At 37.7% G+C, this 24,644-nt stretch overlaps 1 protein-coding gene across 1 annotated transcript in view; it reads right to left on the bottom strand.

The window, feature by feature from the left end:
• The window catches only part of LOC124711991, a 156,529-nt gene extending 133,059 nt beyond the window's left edge, over positions 1 to 23,470 (bottom strand). Inside the window, exons 1-2 of the mRNA XM_047242276.1 lie at positions 23,339 to 23,470; positions 23,146 to 23,247 (exon numbers count right to left, since the gene is read on the bottom strand). Of these exons, the coding sequence (XP_047098232.1) occupies positions 23,146 to 23,247; positions 23,339 to 23,344 (108 nt within the window). The 5' untranslated portion in view covers positions 23,345 to 23,470. The remainder of the gene's footprint in view (positions 1 to 23,145; positions 23,248 to 23,338) is intronic.
• Between the last annotated feature and the right edge of the window lie 1,174 nt (positions 23,471 to 24,644).

The raw sequence follows: 24,644 nt of genomic DNA, 5'->3' as shown, positions 1-24,644 counted from the left end.
TCAGAATGTGACAAATTCCATGAAGCTAGACACCAAGCATGGTTAAAGTTTCAAACACACAAAACTGAAGAAAATGTCATCAACCTAAAAATGAAAGAAAAAAATTCACACAAAATATTAGAAGAATCAAGAGAGGATTCCATAAGGATATTATAAACTCTATAGAAGATAATTATCATAAAACCAACTCCAGGAACTACTATAAAATCTTTGGGAAACAACTACAACAATATGAGGCCCCTACACTAATAGTGAAAGATGAAGATGGAAGAGTGACACACACTAACAAGGAAAATGCAGAAATCATGGCAAAAGCATTTAACAAACTTCTGAATTGCGAGGAACCCAAGGAACCCTTACAAATCAACATAAATACCCCAATAAAAAACAAACCTAACAAACTAGACCCTCCAACTTTCCAAGAAGTAGAAAAAATTCTTAAAGAACAAAAAAATTATAAGGCATGTGAAGAAGATCAGGTTTTTGTTGAAATGTGGAAATATGTAAGTGACACAGTCAAGACCTCCTTACACATGGCTCTAACAAAAATTTGGGTAACAGAACGATTCCCCGAACATTGGACCACAGCTATCATCCACCCACTAACAAAAAGGGAGATAAGAGCAACCCAGACAACTACAGAGGAATCTCTCTCTTAGACTGCACATACAAAATTCTATCCAAGATCCTATATGAAAGAATCAAGGAGCAATTAGAACAGGAGTTAGGGGAATATCAGGGAGCTTCCAGACCATGGAGAAGCTGTGCAGAGCAGATAATCAGTTTAAAATTGATTATGGCATACTACAAGAAACAGAACAAACCTCTGGCAATAACATTTGTAGATTATAAGAAGGCATATGACTGTCTCCACAGACCTTCAGTATTAAAAATTTTAAGAAATCTAGGACTCCATCCAAAACTAATTAAAATAATACAACTCACTCTGACCAACACCAAATCAAAAGTGAAGTTTAGAGGAGAAATTTCGGAACCATTCCTCATAAAAACAGGCTTAAGACAAGGTGACTGCGTATCACCATTACTGCTCAACTGTGCACTGGAAAACATAATGAGAGAATGGTACAAGGATAAGGCAAAGATTATAATAATTGGAAGTGCAAAAGATGATATTAGCTTGAACTGCTTGGGATTCGCTGATGATCTTGCTCTCCTAGCCAACACCATTCAGGAAGCCAGGCAACAAGTGAAATCACTACAAGAAATAGCAGAGAAAGCAGGCCTTAGAATGTCATTTGAAAAAACGGAGATTATGCTACTGATCCACCAATTGCAAGCAAAATTACAATAGGAGAACAAGAAATCAAAATTGTTGACAAATTTAAGTATTTGTGCGAAGTAATAACATACAATCTAAATGAGAAGCCATCATGGCAGAATAGAATAAAAAAACTGAACTATGCAAATTACATTACCAAAACTACATACAACAAAAAAAGCCTATCTATAGATGCAAAACTAAAACACTATAAAACAGTTACACAACCAGAAATAACGTATGCAGCTGAAACTATCTTCAAAACAACTAATACAGCAGAAATTGACAGAATACTAAAAATAGAAAGAAGAATAAGGACATGTATAAATAAACAGTATAAAATAAATGGACATAGGAGAATAGCATCAGATGAAACAGTATATAAGAAAATAGAACCAGTCATGAGCACGATCAGGAAGAAACGCATCTCATTCTTTGGACATCTGATGAGAACTCCAGAAAACAGAATTAGTAAAAAAATAATACAAAAATTGTGGAATAGCAAGAGCAACATTAGATGGATCACAGAAATTAAGGAAGATATACAAGAACTCCAAATTACAGTAGATGACCTAAAAAACAAGACAAAGAAAACCAGAATACTGCAAGACCCGCAAACCAGACTACAAATGAAAATCAATAAAAGGAGTACAGGAAGAGTGGTCTCAGATGAAGAAAGAAAGAAAATATCTGAAAGAATGAACAAATATTGGGCAGACAGAAGAGCAAAACACCTTTCATATAAGAATAGACTCTACTAATTATATTACCTAAATAACATATTAAGTTATTGTATCCCTGTGTAACAACTTGTTTACGACTTTCTATTTTTGACTAGAGTGGTCCAATGAAGGCCATAAAATAAATAATAATAATAATAAAAGTAGATCATTTAATAACTCTCATGAGAGAAAGAGCAGTAGTTTTAGCTTTGGTGTGCCCCTACTGAAATAATTCATTTAGTGAACACTGAACCCCTAGGAACAGAAGCATCAGCATGTTTGAAATCTGCATCTTCAAACCAGTAAGTGTTTTGAAGAAGCAACTTTTTGTGATCTCTTTTTCAGTGCAGCTCGGAATGATGCAGCAAAATTAAGAACCTCTTGCATCCTTTCTGACTCAAGATATAAACTACACTATACCTGCAATTTTTATACTTTTTCTTTCTTTCTTTCTTTCCAATAATACAAACCAAACTGTAATCAGAACTTGGAGGTTGGGTGGAGACTTAATAACATCTATATCTATACTCTGCAAACCACTGAAGTGTATGGCAAAGGGCATGCCCATTGTATCAGTCATTAGAGTTCTTTCAAAATATCTGCGACATACTGCCACATGTCAGACAAACCTGGGACCATTTGTGCTGTTCTTTGTAACATTCAATATCTCGTGTTAGACCTATTTGGTCTGGCTCCATACACTTGAGTAATATTCAAGGATGGGCCACACAAGTAATTAGAAGCAAACTCCTTTGTAGACAGATTGCATTCCGCCATATTCTATGAATAAACCTAAGTTTACCAACCTGCTTTACCAACCACTGAGCCTATGTCATCATTCCATTCAATATCCCTACACAGTGTTACACCCAGATATTTGTATGGGTTGAGTGATTCCAGCAGTGACTCACTGATGTTATAGTCACAGGAAGGGTGCAAAGAAACAAACAAACAACTGGCAGAATATACACTGCATTTGGTGACCTACCATGCACGACCCACACTTTTGTAAAATTTGGGAAAATAATAGCAGGTCAAACCCAAGAATGGGGACCACATACTGAAGAATGAAAAGCCGAATAATGCCAGAAGCGAAGAGAAAGAGTGTCCAAAATCACAAACCAAGTGTAAGCACAACTGGCATCAAACAGACTGTCCAATCGAGAGGCAGAGGAGAATAAATAGTAGTATATGGATAGACTTGCAGTATGGAAATGGAAATAGGGCTGCAAGGGCTGGGACCCAATGATGGCCAAGCATGTACTCACACAAGATGTGAGGTTCCCGGGAGTTGCATAGAAGAGTCGATACTGTCGAAACCGAAGCGGGAACTAGTCCAGAAGGCACCAGAAGCAAGTCACATGCCATAGTGATGGACTGGGTCTAACAATTTCAAACCAGCAGCTGCCACAAAGCCATGTACTTGATAACAATAGTCCAGTAGAGATGAGACCAGAGCCTAGTAAATATGGGTCAGAGAAGCACGATCTGCACCTCAACAGATTTGGGCATGGAAGGAGAGAGTGTTAAGCTCCACATGCAGCTAGTCTTTAGTTAACTAATATGGGGCAGCGAAGTCAGCTTGTTTTCGAAAAGGAGGCTCAAAAATAGGACTAGGCAACAACTCCAAAGTGCTGGATACCTAAGTCGAGTGCTGGCTCATGATGGACCATTGTAGAACAACAGAAATGCATGACTGTGTACTTGCAGTCGAGAGAAATGGAAATCATGGGAAGATATCCAAGCAGTGGCCCTTCAGATGGCAGCTTGGAGCTGATGTTCAGCCAAGGTTAATGAGTGGGAGCTGTACCAGATGCAAAGTCTAAATACAGGACTGGAGCGACCAGCACCCTGACAGAGGTGACTAGCCCATTAATGGCTAGACGAGGAAGCGTTCACCTCATAGAGAGGTTCCTAGTTGTGGGATCAAATTTCTGAAACAGTCTATATGGTGACGTTTACACTCTCCAGCTGTTCATCCTGGTGCGCCCTCATTTGCGAATAATTGATAAAAAAATTTCAGACTTTCACGTGATGTTCTATAGCTTTAAAAATGGTAACAGTTTATAGACTAATTGCACAGTTCATAATATGGATTGAAAGGGTGATGAGATGATAAACTGCAAACTGCTGCTTACAAAATCCATGTTGTGTATTTATTAACAAATTCAGATACTCAAGCCACCAAACCAGCCGACCATTGATCATGCATTCCATTGCCTTGCAGACACTGCTGGTGAGGGAAACTGGACAGCAGCTGGATGGAAGACTGTTACCAGGCTTGTGTATGGGGATTACAGTGGTCCACGCCAGCATCTGGGAAATGCACCGTCCATCCACAAGTGATTATACTTACAAAGGAAAAAGTGCTGGTCATCAAGAGACAGATGCTGCAACATCTAAATGTAAAATCGTCCAGTTCTGGAGTGCAGGCTTGTGATGAGATGAAAGTATATTTGAGCAATCTGGAAATGCGCCTTTTTCCAGAAATCCAACGTAAGTTACCACAAACAACAGAAGAGGGAGTAAAATGCTTAAAAAGAATTAGTAAGAGATGTCTAACAAGCTTCTTTGTTATCTTTGATAATGCGACGACACTTTGTGCGCAACTGTTTATAATGAATACAGTTTTCCTTCATGGGATGGCATTCAAAGACACAGAGAGCATATCTGCGCATGCAAACCATTCACGGCCTTCTTCAGTCCACCAGGAGACTGGGACATGTCGTGGTAGAGAAGAGTTGCAGAGGATGGAACATTCTACACTGGTAATGATAACATTCGTAAGATACTCTACTTGATGAACACTGCTGTGGAAAAGTTCGCCAAAGGTTACCGATGAAGAGCAGAGAATCCAGTGAGCTTTAGAAAGCTGCCAGTTTGTCTTGCACACAGATGAGACATGAGTTACCAGATGAATTACATGTGGGAAATGGTAACTCAAGTATGTGCTGGGGCAATGGACCAGTCTAGATGGTGGGCAAGATGTGTATTACAGAATGAGAGATCCAGGAGCGAGAAAGTGTACGGAATCTGAAAGAAATGTGGGTCCACCAATGTTGAGAGAAGTGAGAGTAAGCGAGTTCAGAATATCTGCCAGGAGATAGCCTCTCGGTCAAGTTCTTAGAGAGCCCCACATGGTACGGTGGGCACTTAAGACACTAAGCAGCAAAAACGTTTGAGGGAGCTGAGTGGTAAGCTATTGGCTGTCTGCCCTGGTGAGATCAGATGATGGGGTAAACTAGGTATTACAAAGAGAAAAGGTACAAATGGGGAGAAAAAGACGGTCAGCAACAGCTTGTAGCTGGGTGTTCAAAGAAATGGTTTGGTGATGGGTATCGTCTCAAATGAGCACCATGACCCCCCCCCCCCCCTCCCGAGCTGGAATGCCTTCCTTGGAGGGAAGGTAACCCTCCCCCCCCCCCCCCCCCCTCCCGAGCTGGAATGCCTTCCTTGGAGGGAAGGTAAAACATACTGGAGTGAATTGTAAGAAGCTAAAGCTGTCTTGAGGACGTAATTTCGTTTCTTGGAAGCATAAAACAACTAGGTAGAGCAATCGCAATAGCAGCTGCAAGTCTGTCTTGTGTGATCTGATGCCACAAATGTTCCATTGCAGAACTTTCATCTGAGGTACCCGTAACCTCCCTGGGACTGTCAGTGACTCCAGGGTGGAGAATCAGTCAGTGATTTGCACCAGTGGAATAGAGGTTGGCCAGAGAGAGTGTGTGTGTGTGTGTGTGTGTGTGTGTGTGTGTGTGTGTGTGTGTGTGTGTGTTTTTTTGAGTTCACAGGTGCTGAACGCAGATGTTATCTGTTCCCTTACACATTTTAAAAGAAATAAATGTAGGTAAGATGTCTCATATTGTTGTCGCACAGTGAGGAGGAGACCTATAAAATGACACTCATTCTCTCACTCTCACCACACTCATGTTGGCCCACACAATCATTCTATCTAATGGGCCTTAATACAAAAGAGAAGAGTTAAAGGTGATGTACATGAGATTAAAACTGAAGTAAAACCACAGACGAGCTAAAAGAATGGCACAGGGAAATGCGACTGGCCGACCTTTTATAAAAAATGGAGTCACCATGTAAACACATTATGAACATCTCCCTAAAATTTTTGGAAACATGTTGGACACATCACAAAATCTTAAAACTCTAATCACATTCATTACGAAAGAGATGGTAGATCTGCTGACAAATCTGCCATTGCCCTCTTGTCTGAAAATAAAACACAGACTAGTAAAAAGTGGCGCGCAGTTATCTGTCTGCCACTAACACCACACATTGTAGGATCCCTAACAGGAGCAAGAAGCCACATGTCATAGGATTGATTAATTGAAGGTATATGGAACCATACAGTGAGGTCATCAGTCCCACAATTCTGAAGTTAATAACAGAAGAAAGAGGGTTCACTAAAAGTGGACAGAGCCAGTCAGTGAAGCTAAAACACACAGTAGAAGGCATAAAACATGAGACCAAATCTAAAAACTGGAAAAAAGGGGCGGTCTTTCCATGGGGTGCTGGACCGAGAAGGCATAAAGAGAGGTACCAATCACAACCACCCTGCCCCTGGACGAACAGTAAAGTAAAAACTTACATCTGGAAATAAAAACCCTTTCACAGAAGAAACTAAGGACCAGTTCACCCATCTGTGAATCACATGCTAATACAAAATTTAAGGAATCAGGAAGACTATACTTAGCACAAAGGGCCAAAAGAAGGAGACATTCCACCAATATGTGGGACACCGTCAGTCTCGTTCCACAACCACATTGTGGGGTTGGCTCGTTATGAAGGAGAAAACAATGGGTGAGACTGGTATGACCAATGCGTAGACAGCATAGACCAGTGGGCTCCTTCCAAGAGGAGCGGAAGGAAGAGCACAAAATTACAGTAGACTCCTTTATTGTGTGGAGTTTATTACTACGAGCTGTAGTGCACAAGATATCATTCCATTTTTGGGCAAAGAGAGATTTGACATAGATCTGCATCCTGCAGCTGAATCATGCAAGAAATGGGGGAAAGTATCTGCCTCTCTAGCCAAACAGTCAGCCAATCCATTCCCTCGGATGCCCAGATGACTTGGGAGCCAGAGAAAGACACTTGAGCAGGTAGCACAGCCAAGAGCAGAGAGAAGGCCATGGATAGTGGAGACCAAAGGGCGATGAGAGTAGTATCGGTAGATAGCCTACAGGCTACTCACCGAGTCTGAAAAAATTAAAACACTGTGGAGGGAAGCCTCAGAAACAAAATGGACGGCTCTGTGAATGGCTAGAAGCTCTGCTGTGAACACACTGCATGATACCGGCAATAATTGGTGTTCTAAGCCACTGGAAGATGTGGAAGTATATCCCAGCTTATCGATAGTCTTTAGAACCACCAGTGTAAAAGATGGTGGCACCCTGGAACTCTGCCAGGTTGGCACAGACAAGACGCCAGAAAACCACAGGGGCGACAGAGATTTTAGGACCCAGGAATAGATTGGTTCTAATCTGAGGTCGAAGCACCATCCAAGAGGGAGTATGGGAGGAAACACACATGGTGTATTCCAGAGTGTGGAGATGGAGATCCCGACAGAAAGAAGTGAGACACATGCCAACCGGCAATCCCATCTACCATCGAGTGCCAGGAAGGAGACATCCCTCATTTGCAAAAAAGACAGAGTACATTAGATAGTCAAGGATTTGGTGAATGGGGATTGCGTAAGAAACCAGGAGTTGGCTCCATCATATTAGTAGAGGGGGAACCCCCGCTACTGTGACGAGACTAGTGCAAAAGGCACCAATAGCCAGATGCACCCCATAATAGTGAACAGGGCAAAGAAGTTGCAAAGTGGACGGAGCTGCTGAGCCATAAACCTGACTACCATAATCTGGTTTGGACAAGACCAGAGCACAGTACAGATGGAGAAGAATGGTACACTCTGCAACCCAAGATGTGTGGGCCAGGAGGTGGAGAGCATTAAGCTTCTGCATGCATGTAGTCTTCATGTGGTGAATATGGGGCAGCCTTGTGTTTTCTTTTTTATCAAAAAAAGGCCCAAGATACAAGGCTCTGGTACAGCACTGCAGAGCTCGTTGCCTAAATAGAGTTCTGGATCAAGGTGTACTGTAAGTGAATGATGAAAATGCATAACCCACATTTTGGAAGGAGAAAACTAGAAGCCCTGGGAGGTGGCCCATGCAAAGGTCGTTCGGATGGCGCCTTGGAGCCAGCACTCAGCAGATTCTACCGAGTGGGAGCTACGTCGGATTCAAAAAATTGTTGATGTACAACACTCGGGTACCCACCACCAAGAGAGGTAACAAGCCCATTGATGGCTTTGAGGAAGAATGTGACACTTAGCACAGAACACTTGGGATACTGTTCTCCTGAATCTGAGAGATGCTGAGTGAAGTGCCAACTCAAAGCCGGGAGAGCTAGTGAGATAAAAACTCGCGGATAAAAATCTGAAGGGGACCTCGGAAGCCCCAGTCATGGATGATAACTAAAACATGATGGCACCAAGCCATGTCATATGCCTTATTTAGGTCAAAGAAGACTGCGACAAGTTGCCGGCGGTTAGTAACACCCTTTCGGTTGGCTGTTTCCAATCTGAGTAAATGGTCAGTTGGAGATTGTCCTGCCTGGAAGCCACACTGACACAGGGACAATAGGCCCCAAGATTCTGAAGCTAACCATCTTCTCGAGCAGTTTACAAAATAAATTTATCAGGCTAACTGGGCGGTAGCTGTCAAGAGACGTTGGGTTCTTCCCGGGCTAAACGACAGGGATAACTATACCGTCTCGCCATTGCAACCGAAAAGCAGCGTTGAGCCAAAGGCGGGTGCAGTTCCTGAGGAGATGCTACCTCTGGGGAACGTTCAAGTGTTGGATCATCTGGTTGTGGATGGAATCCGGGCCTGGGGCCGTGTCTTGTGAAGAATTCCCATTCAGTGTAGGGTTCATTCTAGGGCTCAGCATGGTACAGGATTAATGAGGGGGGGGGGGGGGGTGTCTGTCCAATTGCATTTCTGCCGGAGGAAGAAATCAGGATAGGAAGAGGACGCCGATGCCATTGCAAAGTGTGTTGTGAGGTGTTCTGCAAGGACCAATGGATCAGTGCACAGAACACCTTTAAGGTTAAACGCTGGACACTTGACTGTCGCTGGCGGCCTAGAAGGCTATGGATTGTTTGATTAATTGAGGGGCATGGGACCAAATGGCGAGGTCATCAGTCACATGATTCCAAAGTGAGTTATAGAAGAAGAGGGTCTGCTAAAAGCGGACAGATTCAGTCAAGGGATTCAAATTAGAAACTAATGAACATTAAACACACACAATAAAAGCATAAAAGGTGAGAACAAATCTAAAAACTGGAAAAAGGGGGGGGGGGGGGGGGGGGTCAAGGGATCACAGACCGAGAAGACTCTGAAAGAAGTCCCAACCACAACCAACCTGCCCCTGCTCCAAGACTAAAGGAGAACCTTATATCTGAAAATAAAAACCACTTTCACAGAGGAAACGAATTATGATATGAATGTATCTGTAAAGTTAGGAAGTAATTTTAAGTTCGTAGGGTGTGTGTAATGCAACAAGTTATTACGAGATGACATTCGTTGCAGTAAAACACGCAGCCGTCTAGTACGGTGGCAGCAGTATGGCGATGTTTTTTATCTGCTTTGCTCACAGCACAGCTGATGCTGCCTGCCGTGAGAATTGCATAGCATAACATTCAGTCAATACAAAGATTTGTACCCTCTACAAATCTAAATAATCCATATTAGTTATGATCCTATTTTGTTCAAATCTGATACACAACCTTTTGTTATTAATGGAATGATGCTGTCATAATTTCAGATTTTTATTTACTATAGTTCTGGAGATAAAGAGAATTACCTAAAACTCCTAAAACCTACTACTTGTTTTTTAAAACCAAGTTAGGAACAATAACAGATTGACTTTCATTATCATTTGAAGCCATTCCAAAGTTATCAGTGCATAAAAATCAATTAATTAGAATTTTTTTTTAAAACTTTAGTCACTGTGCATTATATAATACAAAAATCAGTCAAAAACATTATTTGATTATTTTTGCCATGTGAGTGCATGAGAATGATTGAGAGTGTGTATGTGGGGCATACATCAAAATTTAATATTTCATTTTATGTAAAAGCTTGTACAAATGAACCTTGGGAAAGTTACGTTGCAACCATCATTCAGGTGACGTATGTCAGTGTGGGCTTGCTTTTGTAAAAAAGTAGCCAGAATGGAAGTTAGAGACGGAATATGTTTGTTTATCAATTTGAAGAATATTTCGCACTTTGTTTATTTTGATTAAACAAAATACAAGAATTTGAAGTTTTGCTGACAATAATTACCATCAAATTAGTGATTGGATAAGGCAAGATTTGCCGTGAAAATGATCTGGAAGGAACGATCTGACTGGTCATTTAGATCAACAGACAATCAGAATTAAGCTGTTCTCACGTGTAAAGAGGAGTTGGTAGACAGGAGAGTACCTCAAGAGGAGTCGCTTGCTAGCTGGTCTACAGATAACACAATGTTAGATTGCTCCCTAAAAGTACTCTGTAAGATGAGGAAATAGTGAGCTAATTTCGGTTTGAACATATTGTGACTGAAGCGCCTGGAGTTATGAACATTTTAATGAATGAAACTTCCTGGCAGATTAAAACTGTGTGCCCGACCGAGACTCGAACTCGGGACCTTTGCCTTTCGCGGGCAAGTGCTCTACCAACTGAGCTACCGAAGCACGACTCACGCCCGGTACCCACAGCTTTACTTCTGCCAGTATCTCATCTCCTACCTTCCAAACTTTACAGAAGTTCTCCTGCGAACCTGTTGAGAAGTACGAGCATGTGAACTTTCTGGTAATAGTAACAGCTCTGCGTGGCGTGTTTCGTGCTGTGTATGAAATATTTTGGTGAGCACCTCTTATGAAAAAAACTGAAACGACTGAATGTTTAAATCGCGAATAGTTGTGAGTCTGAGAGTGGTAAAATGTGAAAATTAGTCAGGTTGGACATCTAAAATTCTGGCTGTTTTTCGAGTGAGTATCTGTTATACAGACAGTGAACTTTGAATGATAACCTTTTCCCATATTAAATACAGACTTGATAGTCATTTCATGTGTTTCAATATGAATAAAAAGCAAAGTTAATCTAATTGTAAATGCTTTTCTTCAAGTAAATTGAAGATCCTGTATGCCCAATTTTTTTATCATGAACTTTCAGGAGGTGACTTTCAACTAGAGTTATGCGGCCTCTGTTTGGTAGGTACTGGGTGGTGGTTTCATCAACACTGCTTTACACTGCCTAGCACATATCTGCTACCACAGAGTGAAGGGATATCGGCAGGAATCCTATCGAGGTAGGTGGATTGAACAATAGCATTAACAAAAACACAGTTGACATCCACTACCATTTGCTTCGTGTCCAGTGTGGCCCGATCGGTATGTATCAATTGCTTAAACACAATAACTTCCTGTTACTCATGATCTAGGAAATAGCTGACAATTTCAGATGCTATAGCTTCAGGTCCAGGACACCTTTCACAGCGATGTAGCATGCACTGTTTAGAGTTCAAACTGCAAACTGAGAATCTCCTTATAATTTTCACGTATACCAGCTCCGCTAAGCAAACATTTTGGTGAATTGCACAGACGCAAACTGCATGCATTCCAGCTGATCCTACTGTTACACATCATTTGGGTCTAAGTTCACAAAACTTTGAGAACCCTATTTCTGGACCATTTATATTCTTATAGACAACATACATTTCCCATAAATTGCAAAGTAACAATCTTTTCTGCATGTATGTCTTTCTATCTAAAAGTCTAACTGAAATACTATCTTTTTTTCCAGGGCACACCCTACTATACCCATCATCTTCAAAAAAATTTCGCACTCTACTAGCAACTTCTGCTGGTAATTTCCTGCTTTGTCTATTTTCGGGAAGTGCCAGAATGCCCTTCTCTGCCTTAAGCTTCTGAGTATTCTTCACCATTCTTTCGGACATGCCGAACTGAGCTGCTGTTTGTCTGACTGTCCAACTTACAGATGCCAAGGTTAAAATTTGCATCTGTTCTTTATGAATTGCATTCTGCATCTTGGCTTTCAGTTCAGTCAGCAAATGTGCATAGTCGGCACAGTTTCCACATTCCTTAATTTCACTAGCATCTTCAATTTGTGTGTTTACTCCCATTGCATTTACAATTCTATTTTTAATCACATTTTGAGCCTTTTGAATTTTCTTCTTCACATATTGGGGCTTATCTCTGTAGCTTACTGTTCTCTTCAGGGATGAAATACCGATAGACAATAAGCTACTACTTAAGTCTTCTTTTGGTGTAAAGTCCTCATCAAAATGTGATGATGAGGCTGATAAAGCTTCGTCCAAGTGTTTGTTTAAGGTAGTCCTGCAAGCCGGACAAATTTTCTGACCTGGCTTTATGTTATTAACAAGCTGCTTCTTCAACATATCAGAAGCCTTATTAGCTGTTTCAGTATCAAGAGTGCAAATTCCTGCCTTAACATTATGATTCACCTTCCCAAAGGGATTGAAGCATTTGTTTTGTAACCTCTCATAGTGTGTCAATAACAGGGCTTCATGGTGTAGGCAAACTATCTCAATCTGCTTAAATTACCAATGAAAAAATCTAATAAGAGATATATGCTATAAAAGACACAATCAAAACAATTTTTTGTAAATTAGATTACAAACTTTGATGGTATTACGAATCACATAACAAGCCACACTCAGTCAAGAGAACCCATTCACTATGCTGCAAACACACCACTGAAATACTGATTGTTCAAACAAGGCTCACAATAATGAAACAATCTGATTGTTAAAGTAATTGTTGCCATTATATTTTCTATAAACAGTGAATCTTGTGAATTTTCTGTGTGAAACTAGTGGTTATGTATTTACCAAGGTAGTAGGCTACATTTAAGTGTGATTAAATACAAAATTAAAACTATTAGATGTTTAACCAACCAATTTCACACGTTTCCCAAATAACTCTATAAGACAAAAATTCACAGGTTACAACACCCAGGTATTAAAATCTCTGCAATATTGGTTGGAAAATTTACATCACTCGATGCATGATTCAAGCAAACCGATTCTTTTTTGGAAAAATGTTTTATACAATTGAATCCAAAAATTAGGTCTTCATTTTCCACTTGTAAATATTTACAATTTTGAGAAGTACAAAAAATATGAAGCTATTATTCATTGAATTCTTTATGATCTCTCTCACACTTACGATAAAAGCAGAAGGGCTAAAGTTTTTCTGACAGTCTCATTGACTATTTACCAGATCTTTTTATTTCAATTATTCAAGGCACTAATAAACATTTATTAGGCATAATAAAAGGTTTCAGGTATAATTTGAGTGCCAGAAAAATATGTTCAAACGTCCAGTAGGTCTATTTGATGATGCTACTTTTTAGGGCCTTATATGCTTGCATTGCAAAACCAAATCCACTTGTCTAGATAGTTTAGAATATGCTATTTCTAATGACCATAGTTTAGAAGAGTTTGGAGAAAACGCTTTTTTTTTAAATTTGACTAAAAATACCCATTTTTAGCACTTTTTGAAAAATTGTCAACTTTACCCTAGATTTGTGAAATAATGGAAAGCAATAGGAGAATGAAATTTTATATTCTAAGACCTTGTGTTGCTGAGTTATGGTGTGCAAAGTTTCATGTACATCCCACAATTACTTTTGGAGATATAAAAAAACTAAAGCTCGCATTTCTTTTAAACAGCTATTTTTTCGCCCAACTTTGCTTCAAATTATCTATATGAAAATTGCTCAGAAATCCTTTTCTTAATATTTTACTGTAAAGAGCTCTAAAAGTTGTATAAGATGGCCAAGTTTTGTTTCTTTCATGCAAATACTTACAGAGATATCTCATCTCAAAGTTGCTGAAAATTCAAGGACGCGCTATAGAAAGCTGTGCTATGGTCTTAAACAAGTGACTGTATCTCCGAAAGTATTGAATTTCTGAAACTGAAACTTTATCAGTGTTCATTGAGAACACGTGTGAATGTTCATAGAAAATTTCATCAAAATCCATGATGGTCATGTGGGAACATTTCTCGATTTAGACCACTTGGCACAGAATGGCCCCTTGAGAATCAGAAGTAATCTCCAAAAGCAAAGTACCATTTCATAAAAAAGTGTGGAATTTCACAGGGCTAGCAGCAGCATTAACACCTTTCTGGATAATAAACATATTTACCATAGTGAAGGATTGACTGTCTTCGGTACATGGAACGAGGAACTGCGGTGCTGCTGGGAGGGTCTTTGAATCATTAGCCTCATTTCATTTACTTCTGGTAGACATTGATGGTGAAAAGAATGATTGGCTCATTGTGAGAAAATCCCCCATGATTGCCAGCATCTCCTATGGCGCACTCCTTTCAACTGCGGATTGCCCCATCAGAAGGGGGCACACCCACTTTCGGTGACTGTTCACATCCCACGTCACATCTCCCCAACACCTGACAGAGGGAACAATCGGCAATTTAGGAAGGTAGCAGCTCAGGTAGTCACCCCTCCCTGGGACTGGCCTTTACCAGGGGATACATGCGAACGCTACCTATCAACCCAGGGCTGGGAATTATGCATTATCCAGGCACCTGTTATGGGTCATTCCATATCAAATCACCCAATAAAAAATAAATTTTACACCCACCTCCTTAGATTTTCATGAAATTTGGCTCAAATGGTTCTAATACCATCCTGACAACACCTGCAAATTTTTTTTTTTTTGCTGTATCTCTTACGGTTTTTTTTAATAAATTTTTAAAGTTTTTATGTTTTGCGTTTTCTGAACCTTCGGAAATGGTCAATTTAATTTGTATTCAAAACTTTAAATTTGCTTACCTTAAAAACTCTTTTAGATAACATCATGAATTTTTGCAGCAAGTTTATTTATTATACATATTTGAAGACAAAAATGATGCTATTAAAATATATTAATATTTTCTATGAAAAAAATATATATATGTATTTTTTTTCTTTTTTTTTTTAACGGATGTTTTGTTTTATAAGAATTGCAATATCTAGAGTCTCAGACCTGATAGAATGCTCAAATTTGTTTTAATTTACTCTTAAACATATAGGCTACTTGATAAAACAAAAATAATGATGGCGTTTTAACATGTTTATTAATTATAGTAGATTACATTAGAATTATGTACAAAGATAGTTTACTTACGACACTTATGTATAACCCAACTGATTGCTTGAAACATTGAATTTTTTGAGTAATTTTGTCTTTTTAATAAACTTTAATGCTGATTCAAACTGTTTTTCCACTTCATCCAAGAGCTTTCAGTTCTTTTGATACAGTCTTTTTTGAAGTAGGGTGAAGTGGGGCAAGTGTAACCACGTTTTGGCATAGTTCAACTTTGACACCAAATTGCCAACTTGTTATTGAAGATATGATTTTGAAATTTCTCATGCTTAAAGGTTGACTTATTGACTTTTAAACAATCTACATTTTGTTTTTGAAAAAAGAAATTATATGGTCAATTAATTGTTTTCAAAATTTTGTGTTGTGAGGTTACACTTGCCCCATGGTTCGGGGCAAGTGTAACCCTGAATTGTTGTACCCATACAGAGCACTGTAAAAGAGACTTGGGGTAAGTGACTTGATTACCCAATTTTTACTGAATTTGAGAATTTTTAAATCATCAAAATATCTTAAATTTTACTCAAGATATGAACTTTTTTGCACACGCCTCTGTTTATTATGAAATACACAGAAAATGTTAGCCAAACTAAAAAATAAGTGTTAGCCTAAACCATAAAACACTGAAACAGAATGCTTCATAGACGATTTATTTTTGTTTTAGGCCAGTAACTGATTAGTTTAAATTCTACAAAAGTAATATTTTTTCTTTAGTAGGCAATTTAACAAAAACAATAAAATATCTAGTATCAAGAGAAAAGAAAAATTCACTTTTATAAGTTCACTTTCTATTATCTTTCATGGTAATTGAACTAAAGTTGTTGGCAATTTGTGTTTAACGCTAAACTGCCCTAATTCAACTTCTTATACTCACACTTAGGCCCTAACTGTTATTTAGTCACTGAATGTTGTATGAATCAAATGTAACACCAAATGTCAGGTCTCCCCTGCGACTCAAAGTAGGCTCAGGCAGCACTGAAATGGCATCAGAGGATGGAACTTCCGTCTCATCTCTTCTATCAGGCCAGTAGAATGTGGTGCCATGCTTTGTCTTATTTTTGCATCTGAGGAAAATCACTTCTGGATCTCCTACATCACTAATTTTGGTAACTTGGCCAATAAAATGAACTTTCTTACATTTTTTTGCAATAGCTACCAGAACATAGTATCCAACTGTAATTTTATCTTTGGCTTCAAAAAAGTTTGCCTCTTTTTCTTCTTCACAGTTTATCATTTCTTTCCTGATATTGTCCAATGTTATTATGATCCCATTTTCTTCATCACTACTTATTAAAGATAGACCTTCTTCAGTTTCACTTTCTGTTCTTGTTACCCACATGAGCAATCAGGGGTTTTTTTCCACAACATTCCGAGATGCCATTTCGAATAAAGTAACAGCACTTTGATTGGAAGATTTACTTTTCATTACCAAGCCCTATTTTATGTCGACAATGCTTTTTCGTTTTGCTTTCTCCTTATTATTCTTGTTTCCTTTAAAATCTTTTTCTTTATAGACGGCATCTTGAAAAGTGATAACTTCAGCTCCTGGTGCAATCCTTTTCTTCTTTGTTTTAGCAGTGGGACTACACTGTCGGACTGTGTCATATTTTATAAAAGGAAATGTGGTTAAAAAATATAGTAGACTTAAATAAAAAATAAAATATATCTCACACAAACTCAGTAGGCCTACAAATCCAGCACATCAAGTATTCTGGTATCCATATGTACAGGAAGGCCAGTTTAGTTGATCTAGTGTGATAGCAAAAACAAGGTTACGGTTTAAATAAATAAATCTGTTCCAGTAAGTTTGTTTGGGGCAAGTGTAACCCCCCTGGTTACACTTGCTCCACATGGGAAAAAAGTGGGGTAAGTGTAACCATGCCTGGCATATCAAGAGCTTTATCAGTAGAGTAAAATGAATCTCATATTTGAAATTGTCAAGCAAAAGTTAGTTTGTAACCAAAAAATTGTGCAGTTATCTTTAAATCTGCAAAAATGACAGACCACCAAATTCTGAGCATGTCACTCACTCGCAGAGTGAAAAAGTAGACGTCAATTCAAGTCCAAAAATTAATTACCAATTTATGTCAGATTTGACAACTTATGGTGAAATATAACAAAGAAAGGAGTAAATTAATATGTGTGATAGGTCAGAGGTAAAAATACAGCTTCTTTAAGGCACCATAAGCCGTGGTTACACTAACCCCATGGTTACACTTACCCCACTTCACCCTAATACATTCTCCCAGTGCCGCTTGATTGAGGTGCGTCTACTACAAAGACTATGTGCTCCAAAGGCACTATGCAGGAATCTTCTCTTTCCGGCCAATAAAACGATGCAGCGGGTCCTGAAGGATGTAGAAATAGAATATCTGCATCTTCTTCATCATTCAATATTGTTTTTACCAGTCCAAAGTACCAGTTATCATCATAATTTGCAGCCACATAGCTATTTATGGATGGTTCAACACGAACCCAATCAGAAGAAGAATGGAAAGAAAAGACTAAGGAGGGTTTTACACTATCTGTAGTCCTACTAATTTCAAGGTTGTTTGTTGGAAGTGGTTTTAAGTTATGAAAACTTCTTGTTCCAGGAATGGTTCGGGTTGCTGAAAAACGTTTTTCTAGTTTTAACCGTAGCAAATCAGCTTCTTTTTTGACAATAAAGTGAAAATGAATGTTTTCAATATTTTTTCACAAAACTTATACACATCGATTGCTGTCATTATTTGTTCTTTGTCTGAAAGCTGTAGACTGGCTTTCCTTAAAATTCTTTTAATAGTTCCTCCTAGGCCATCACAAATTGAGTTCCCATGACTTGTTGCAAAAAAAGAGTGTTGGGCCTTCAAATTAAAGTCTCTCAAGTGTTCAGTCAAATTTTTAAAACTGTTTCTATTTTTGTACTGCCCAGCACAACCATCTGTAAAGTAGTGAACTGAGTCAATGTCAGTATGATGTAATGACAGCCACTTTGTAATTTCTTTTTGTACAAAGTTAACAAAACCAGTGTCATGTTCTTGGTCATCACTAATAAAACAGTGGTTGGAAACAAAAACATTGTTTTCCTCATTTCTTAGAAAAACTCCAACTGGGTGTAGAGTACAACCACCTCTATTCCAGTGGTAACTTTGGATCTCATTTTGTATAACAAAGGAATGATTTTCACTGAAATCCATCACAATAATTGCTGTTTTGGGTGGTGGGTCTTCTTTCAATCTTTTAAAGGCTGCTGGTAGGGATTTTGCTATAAACGAGTGCGGGGTGAGCTTTTCCAATGACCTAACCAATAAAGAAATTTAGTCTTCAACACTGATAGACTGTTTGATCATTTCTGCCCTGTCTGTGTTAACCCACTGACTGATTACAATTTCTTCTTCTAAATCATAATATTCACTTAGTTTTTCAGTTAAGCACTCTGTTAGTGCAGTATTTGCAGGACAGCTGTTGCAATGATGTAGCATGCAGTTTTGGTTTTCTGTGTTGCACACAAGCATCTTAATTAGGTCTTTATAAGATTCTTCAATTTTCACAGCATCCAGTAATAGTTTAACATTCTGGTGGATACTGCATACACATACAGTGTGTGTGCCTGCAGCACCACCAAGGATGCACCATTTAGGTCTCAAGAAACAAAATTTTGAAAATCCTACTTCTACCACGGGATTCTCCCATTTGAAAGAATAGAGTTCTCTCAAGTTACACAAAATGAGTCTTTTTTGCATGTACACTTTTTTTGAACACTTACTTTGTCTTTTGTTCCAGGTAGCACTCTGGAACTTTCACCCTTTTCATAAAAATCTGTTACAAGTCTTACTGTATTTTCAGAAAGAGTTTTACCTTTTTTGGACCAGGAGTTTCCAAAACACCCTTTTCAGATTTTAGCTTTCTAGCTTGTCGCACCATGTACTCACTTACATTAAATTCTTTCATCACTTTATTTCGACTCCAAGAATCTGGAGCCTAGGTCAAAATCTGGATTTTTCTAGACCTCCCAACAGATGAAATCTTCTCTTTCATAAGAGATATCATTACATCAAAATCCTTTGCTTTCTCAACCACACTTTTATCTTCTTCGTCATCATCAGAACTTGGTGCATCATATTTTAATGCTTTTGAAACCGCCTTTTTGCAGTCTTTCCAATACTGCTAACCTTCCTTTTAAAATAAGACCCATTACTTTGTTCTGACAAGCCATGAAGCTTTATCGGTGTTAAACCTAAATAATCAAGAGCAATGTTTGTTTGTACGAGGGATTCATTTCTGGATTCCAATTATTCTAATTCAACCATGACTTCATCATCTGTTTCACTTTCATTGACTTCAACTCTTAATTTTTCCTCACAAAAGTTACGGCATGTTGAGCAAAGCTTTTGTCCAGGTTTTATGCTAATATTTTTTGTCAGTAACTGTTTAGAAAGATCCAAGCCTACACTTCTCAACAATTTTTTGATGGGCTTTTTGTGTTTTCTTAGTGGGTCTACATATGTTGTTTGATACTTTTCAAAAACATTTAAAAAGTAGTATATGTGGTGTGAACATATATTCTTAAATTCACACAGATTAATTCCAGATCGTAAGTGGATCAAATCTTTTTCTTCCTCATTCAATTCTGATACCGGTTGTAACTTTTTTGAAGGTGTGTAGGTTGTTTGGAAACAGTCAGATTTTTTAAATAACCCTACCATATAGGTTTGAATATCTGACATACTGATTTCACTTTTGGTCTGATTACTGTTCTGGTTACTTTTATAGGATATTGGAAAAGAATTTCTGTAAACTAAGTAACAGTACTTACTGAGAGTTCGAATAAACTTAATAAAACACTATCCAACCACTATTTAACATTGTAATAATTTTTTACTTCAAAACACAGGAGTAACAAAACAAAATCCAAGTGTACAGTGTTACTCCAAGAAAACAAAAACTTATTTTCGGTGTCTAAGTCACTTGGTATTTTTTATTTTTAAAATATAATTAATATTATTTTAAAAATTAGATAACTATTAAACAGGTTAAAAAGCCAACATAATTTTTCTTTTATCTAATAGCCTATACAATTAAGGGTATTTTAAAACCAATTTGAGCTTTCTATCAGGTCTGAGACTCTAGATATTGCAGTTTTTGTAAAACTAAACATCCATTAGTAAAAAAAAAAAACCCTTGTAAATTTTTTTTTCATTTGGAAGATTTTAATATATCTTTATGGTAATTTTTTTTAACATTTAGATATAATACACAAACTTATTCCAAAATTTCATACTGTACCAAGTTTCATCAAAATCTGACATGGTTGGTGTCAAGGCCTGGGTGACTTGACATGGAATGACCCTTATGTCTTAGGCGTGTGAGCTGGCCTTAAGGAGTGCACAGGAAGAAAGAAGGAGAAAGAGGAACCTCAAACACTGGGGCAGAGGAAGGATAGGAGAAGGGGGATGACAAAAAGGGAGAAGAAACGACAAATAGGGAGAAGGAGCAAAAGACAGTGGTGAGACTGTTCTGATATCGGCGACTGAATATGCAGAACACGTTTCCAACACCAGGGGAGGGGAGAAGGAATAGCAAGGGGACAGACATGCAGCACGAGTGGAAAAGGATGCTGCAAGGGCTGGGGCCCCATGGTAGCCAAGAAAGAACCCGCCAAAGAGAGGCAAGCAACCTGGGGGAGTGGGGTGGCAATTTCTGTTTGATACCCTGTTTTCCTCTACAGTGACCAGCAGATAGCAGGGTCAATCCATATGAAGTGGTCCAATGACGGTTCTCGACCATTTTTAAATATTTTAATTTTTTTATATGTGATTCCCCTATATTTGAGAAGTTCAAAACAGTTTTTTTTAAATAATTTATCTTGCACCTTTACTGAATGGTGGCCATTTTCATTTGTAAGTATGCGACGATGTTTCAGTTTAGAGTTGTTAGCAAAAAAAAAATTGCAATTGACACGATTGTTTTTAGAAAAGTGTAATCTACAACATTGTCTATTACACTAAATACCCTAAATTCAAAAATAACCAGTCAAAATGACCTCCTACGTTTGGTATCCAAATTTTCAAAAATCCCCTCTTTAGGCTCAAAAATAATAAACAAAGAGTGATTTATGAGAGTATTTTTTCCTATAGTTAGATATCATACACTACTAGCATCATATAGAGCAAGAACACTTACAAACGTTTCCCTAATTTTTTAGAATTTTTGAAATTCAAAAATTTTCATTTTTTGTTAAGTTTGCAGTTAGTTATCTCGGGTGGGGCTGGATACAAAAATGTACTGTATAAGTTTCAACACTGATATCTGACTGAACAAAGATATGAGTTTGTAAAAATGAGGAGATAATTCACTTTACTCTACAACTGATCTTATGGCTGTTGCCTATTTAAATGTTTTATTTTTTCATTGCAATAAAATTTAATTGTGACATATTTAGTTAACCCAATATTGATTTAGTTTATTTATTCTCAATAATGCAACGTTAAACAATATGAGCTTTTGCTTTTGTTCTATGGTTATAAAAATGCCCATTTACATTTAGGTTTATTGTCAATAAAGAAGTACATTATTGCTAGGTGTGGCATTGTAGAAGTACATTATTGCTGGGTGTGGCATTGTTGTAGTCAGTCTGTTCTAAAACCTCTGTTAGAGTGGATGTACATACTTCATCAAGAGTGTAGAATGTGTTATGTGCTGTGTTCTATTTGTAATTAATTTTGAGAGATTAACTGGAATGCAATAACATGGATGAACAGTGCTCTGTTGGACAGATAGCAAGTGAAGTGTGTCACAAAACAGTTTACAGTTCAGTTTCAAAAAATTTTAAAATGTCAATGACTTTGATGAAGTTAGACAAACTTTGTTTAAATTTCGAGTAAGTTCTTGTGTAACATCATTGTGCGAGTATCATGAGAAGAAATATATTCTGAAGTACAATAGCAATGACTGTTTCAGCTAAATTACTTTGGATCCACCTTCATTCGAAATTAACATGGAAGAGCCATACTAATTACACCTGTACAAAGTTAGTTCATGTTGCATAGCTCTTACGTAACCTATGGACTTATGTCACAGATCATATAATACAACTTTCCTCCACACCCACATCACATACGACATGTTTTTGCAGGGGAATCCACTGAAGAGAGGGGGGGGAACGCAATCAGATGCATTTGTGAAGTCAGAAGTAATTAAACCTGTAGAGGATATTTAAAAAAAAAATACCAATTGCTACATTCCTCTTTATAATAAGTTATGTAATGCATGCAAAATAAAACCAAAACAGAAACTACCACAGACTATCCAACATAACACATGCCTAAAACAGAAGACACCCTAGAAAACTCAGGATAGTTAGTTACACGGAGATAAAAGTGATTAATATGGTAACAGTACATACACACAATGTGTCACTGAGTATGGTTTAAAGCACCACACAGAAACAAACTAGAGAAAAAAACATTTTATACAGAAGACAAGTTCAAAATGTGACCTAAACGTGATCTTAAGTAGGAGCCTACTAATTCTCTTCCATTATGATAAAAACTTATATATGAATATACTGAACATATCATCTGCGGTATTGTGGACAAATATATTTTTAACATCATGTATGTCACTTATGTAACTTTGTGTTTACACAAAAAGCTGACATCGATTCCTTTATTAACGATTAAAGGTGAATAATTCATAGATCTAAAAATGTAAATCAATGAACAGTGATCCAGAATTAATAGAAAGCGCACTTACAACACGTCGGTCTGTTCAAAGTATTTGATATACTTTTTAACAATTTCTGTGGTGGGAAACAATAGAAATGTGCATGAAAGAAGTACGAAACAAATAAGACGACGAAACAAAATCGTACCCACAAAACTTAGGCACGTAAACGCCGTACATTTATGTGAACGCTTGAATTATAACTCAACGTAGTTTACCGCTTACCTTTTGTAAAATCCCCTGTAGCTCTGGTGGTGGAGGATGATTCATGAACAACAATTCAAGGTTCGTTAACAAGAGTTGTGAATATATACTAGGTTTCGCCATCTGTTCGAAATTAAACAAATCTATTAAATACCACACAACGCTTCATACACCTTACTGTAGAGTATAATAATTATAATTTAATTCTCCGTAACTTCATTAGACGTCAACTTCGCACAATTCTCAGCACACATACACATTACATTCAAGCATCTTTCAATTCTTAGCTCAATTCCCGCCACGAATAAAGTGCTAAGTTCGCATTCTGGTTCGATCGTCACAAATATCGATAGTCTAATCCTGTAGACAGAGGAAAGTAATATTTATTCTATCCTCACGAGAAAACCCATAGGATAAAAATATCCGAAAGCGAAGCAATCTCGCATGAGTCAGGAGTACTCAACATCTGTAATTATATCAGCTTCTGAGAGTGTGCTACAGCGTTGTCTAGAATTAATTTCCTAACAAAGACTATCTACTTCAAATTCGATCTTTGTATTACGGATGCTGAAACACGACAAACAAATTACATTCATGTGGATTAAAACCCATTGTGGAATTACAGACAATTAGAAAGCAAATGACTTGCCAAAGCAAGCAGCACGGAAGGAAACCCCACTAGACATACAACTTCCTTCCAAATCTATAGCTACAACTAGGCCTTCACCGCTATTCTCTCACCACTGTGACGTGCGTGGCATGCAATATTCCATATTGAACCAGTTATTAAGGCTTTTCCCCGTTCCATTCACGTATGGAGTGCAGAAATAATGATTGTTTAACTGCCTCTGTGTACGTTGTAATTAATCCAATCTTGTCTTCACAATCCTTATGTGAGTGATAAGTATGCAGTTGTAGTTGTGGCTACGGCACAGGCCACATTACTAGAGTAACCATTCAAAGCTAGTATCTGAAATTTTGTAAGTTGGCTTTCTAGGATAGTTTCCATCTGTCTTAAAGATTCGACCGCTTCAATCCTATCAACATTTTAACAAGCATTTTCTCAAGTCCATTGATATCTTTTTAACTCTTATGGGAGGCACCAAAAAGAATTTTGGAATGATATATTATACTTTTTTCATACTGAGATTTCATGTGTCCTTCTCTTTGGAAGTCAGTTCTATATCTAGTTTCATAGTCATGGAAATCATTGTTCAAAACAAAAAACTGGGAATGGGATTTCAGAAGGCTTATGAGTAAGATTTAAACAACGTGTGAGCAGTGCAATGGACTCCATTGCACTATAATTAGTTTATTAAGCAAAATTTTATGATCAATAACATCAAATACCTTAGATAAGTCTAAAAACAATTCACAGTTTATTTTCATTATGAACAATGTAACTTAGAACAAGTTTTAGGAAATTATATATAGCAGTTACAGTCGCCGCACTTTTTTATAAGATCATTTTCTTCATTACAAATATTCCACATTTGTTCAAAACAGCACAGAGTCTTTCA

The sequence above is a fragment of the Schistocerca piceifrons genome, chromosome 8 (assembly GCF_021461385.2).
Source record: "Schistocerca piceifrons isolate TAMUIC-IGC-003096 chromosome 8, iqSchPice1.1, whole genome shotgun sequence".
Lineage (NCBI taxonomy): Eukaryota > Metazoa > Arthropoda > Insecta > Orthoptera > Acrididae > Schistocerca > Schistocerca piceifrons.
This window is presented reverse-complemented; position numbering and strand designations above follow the sequence as displayed.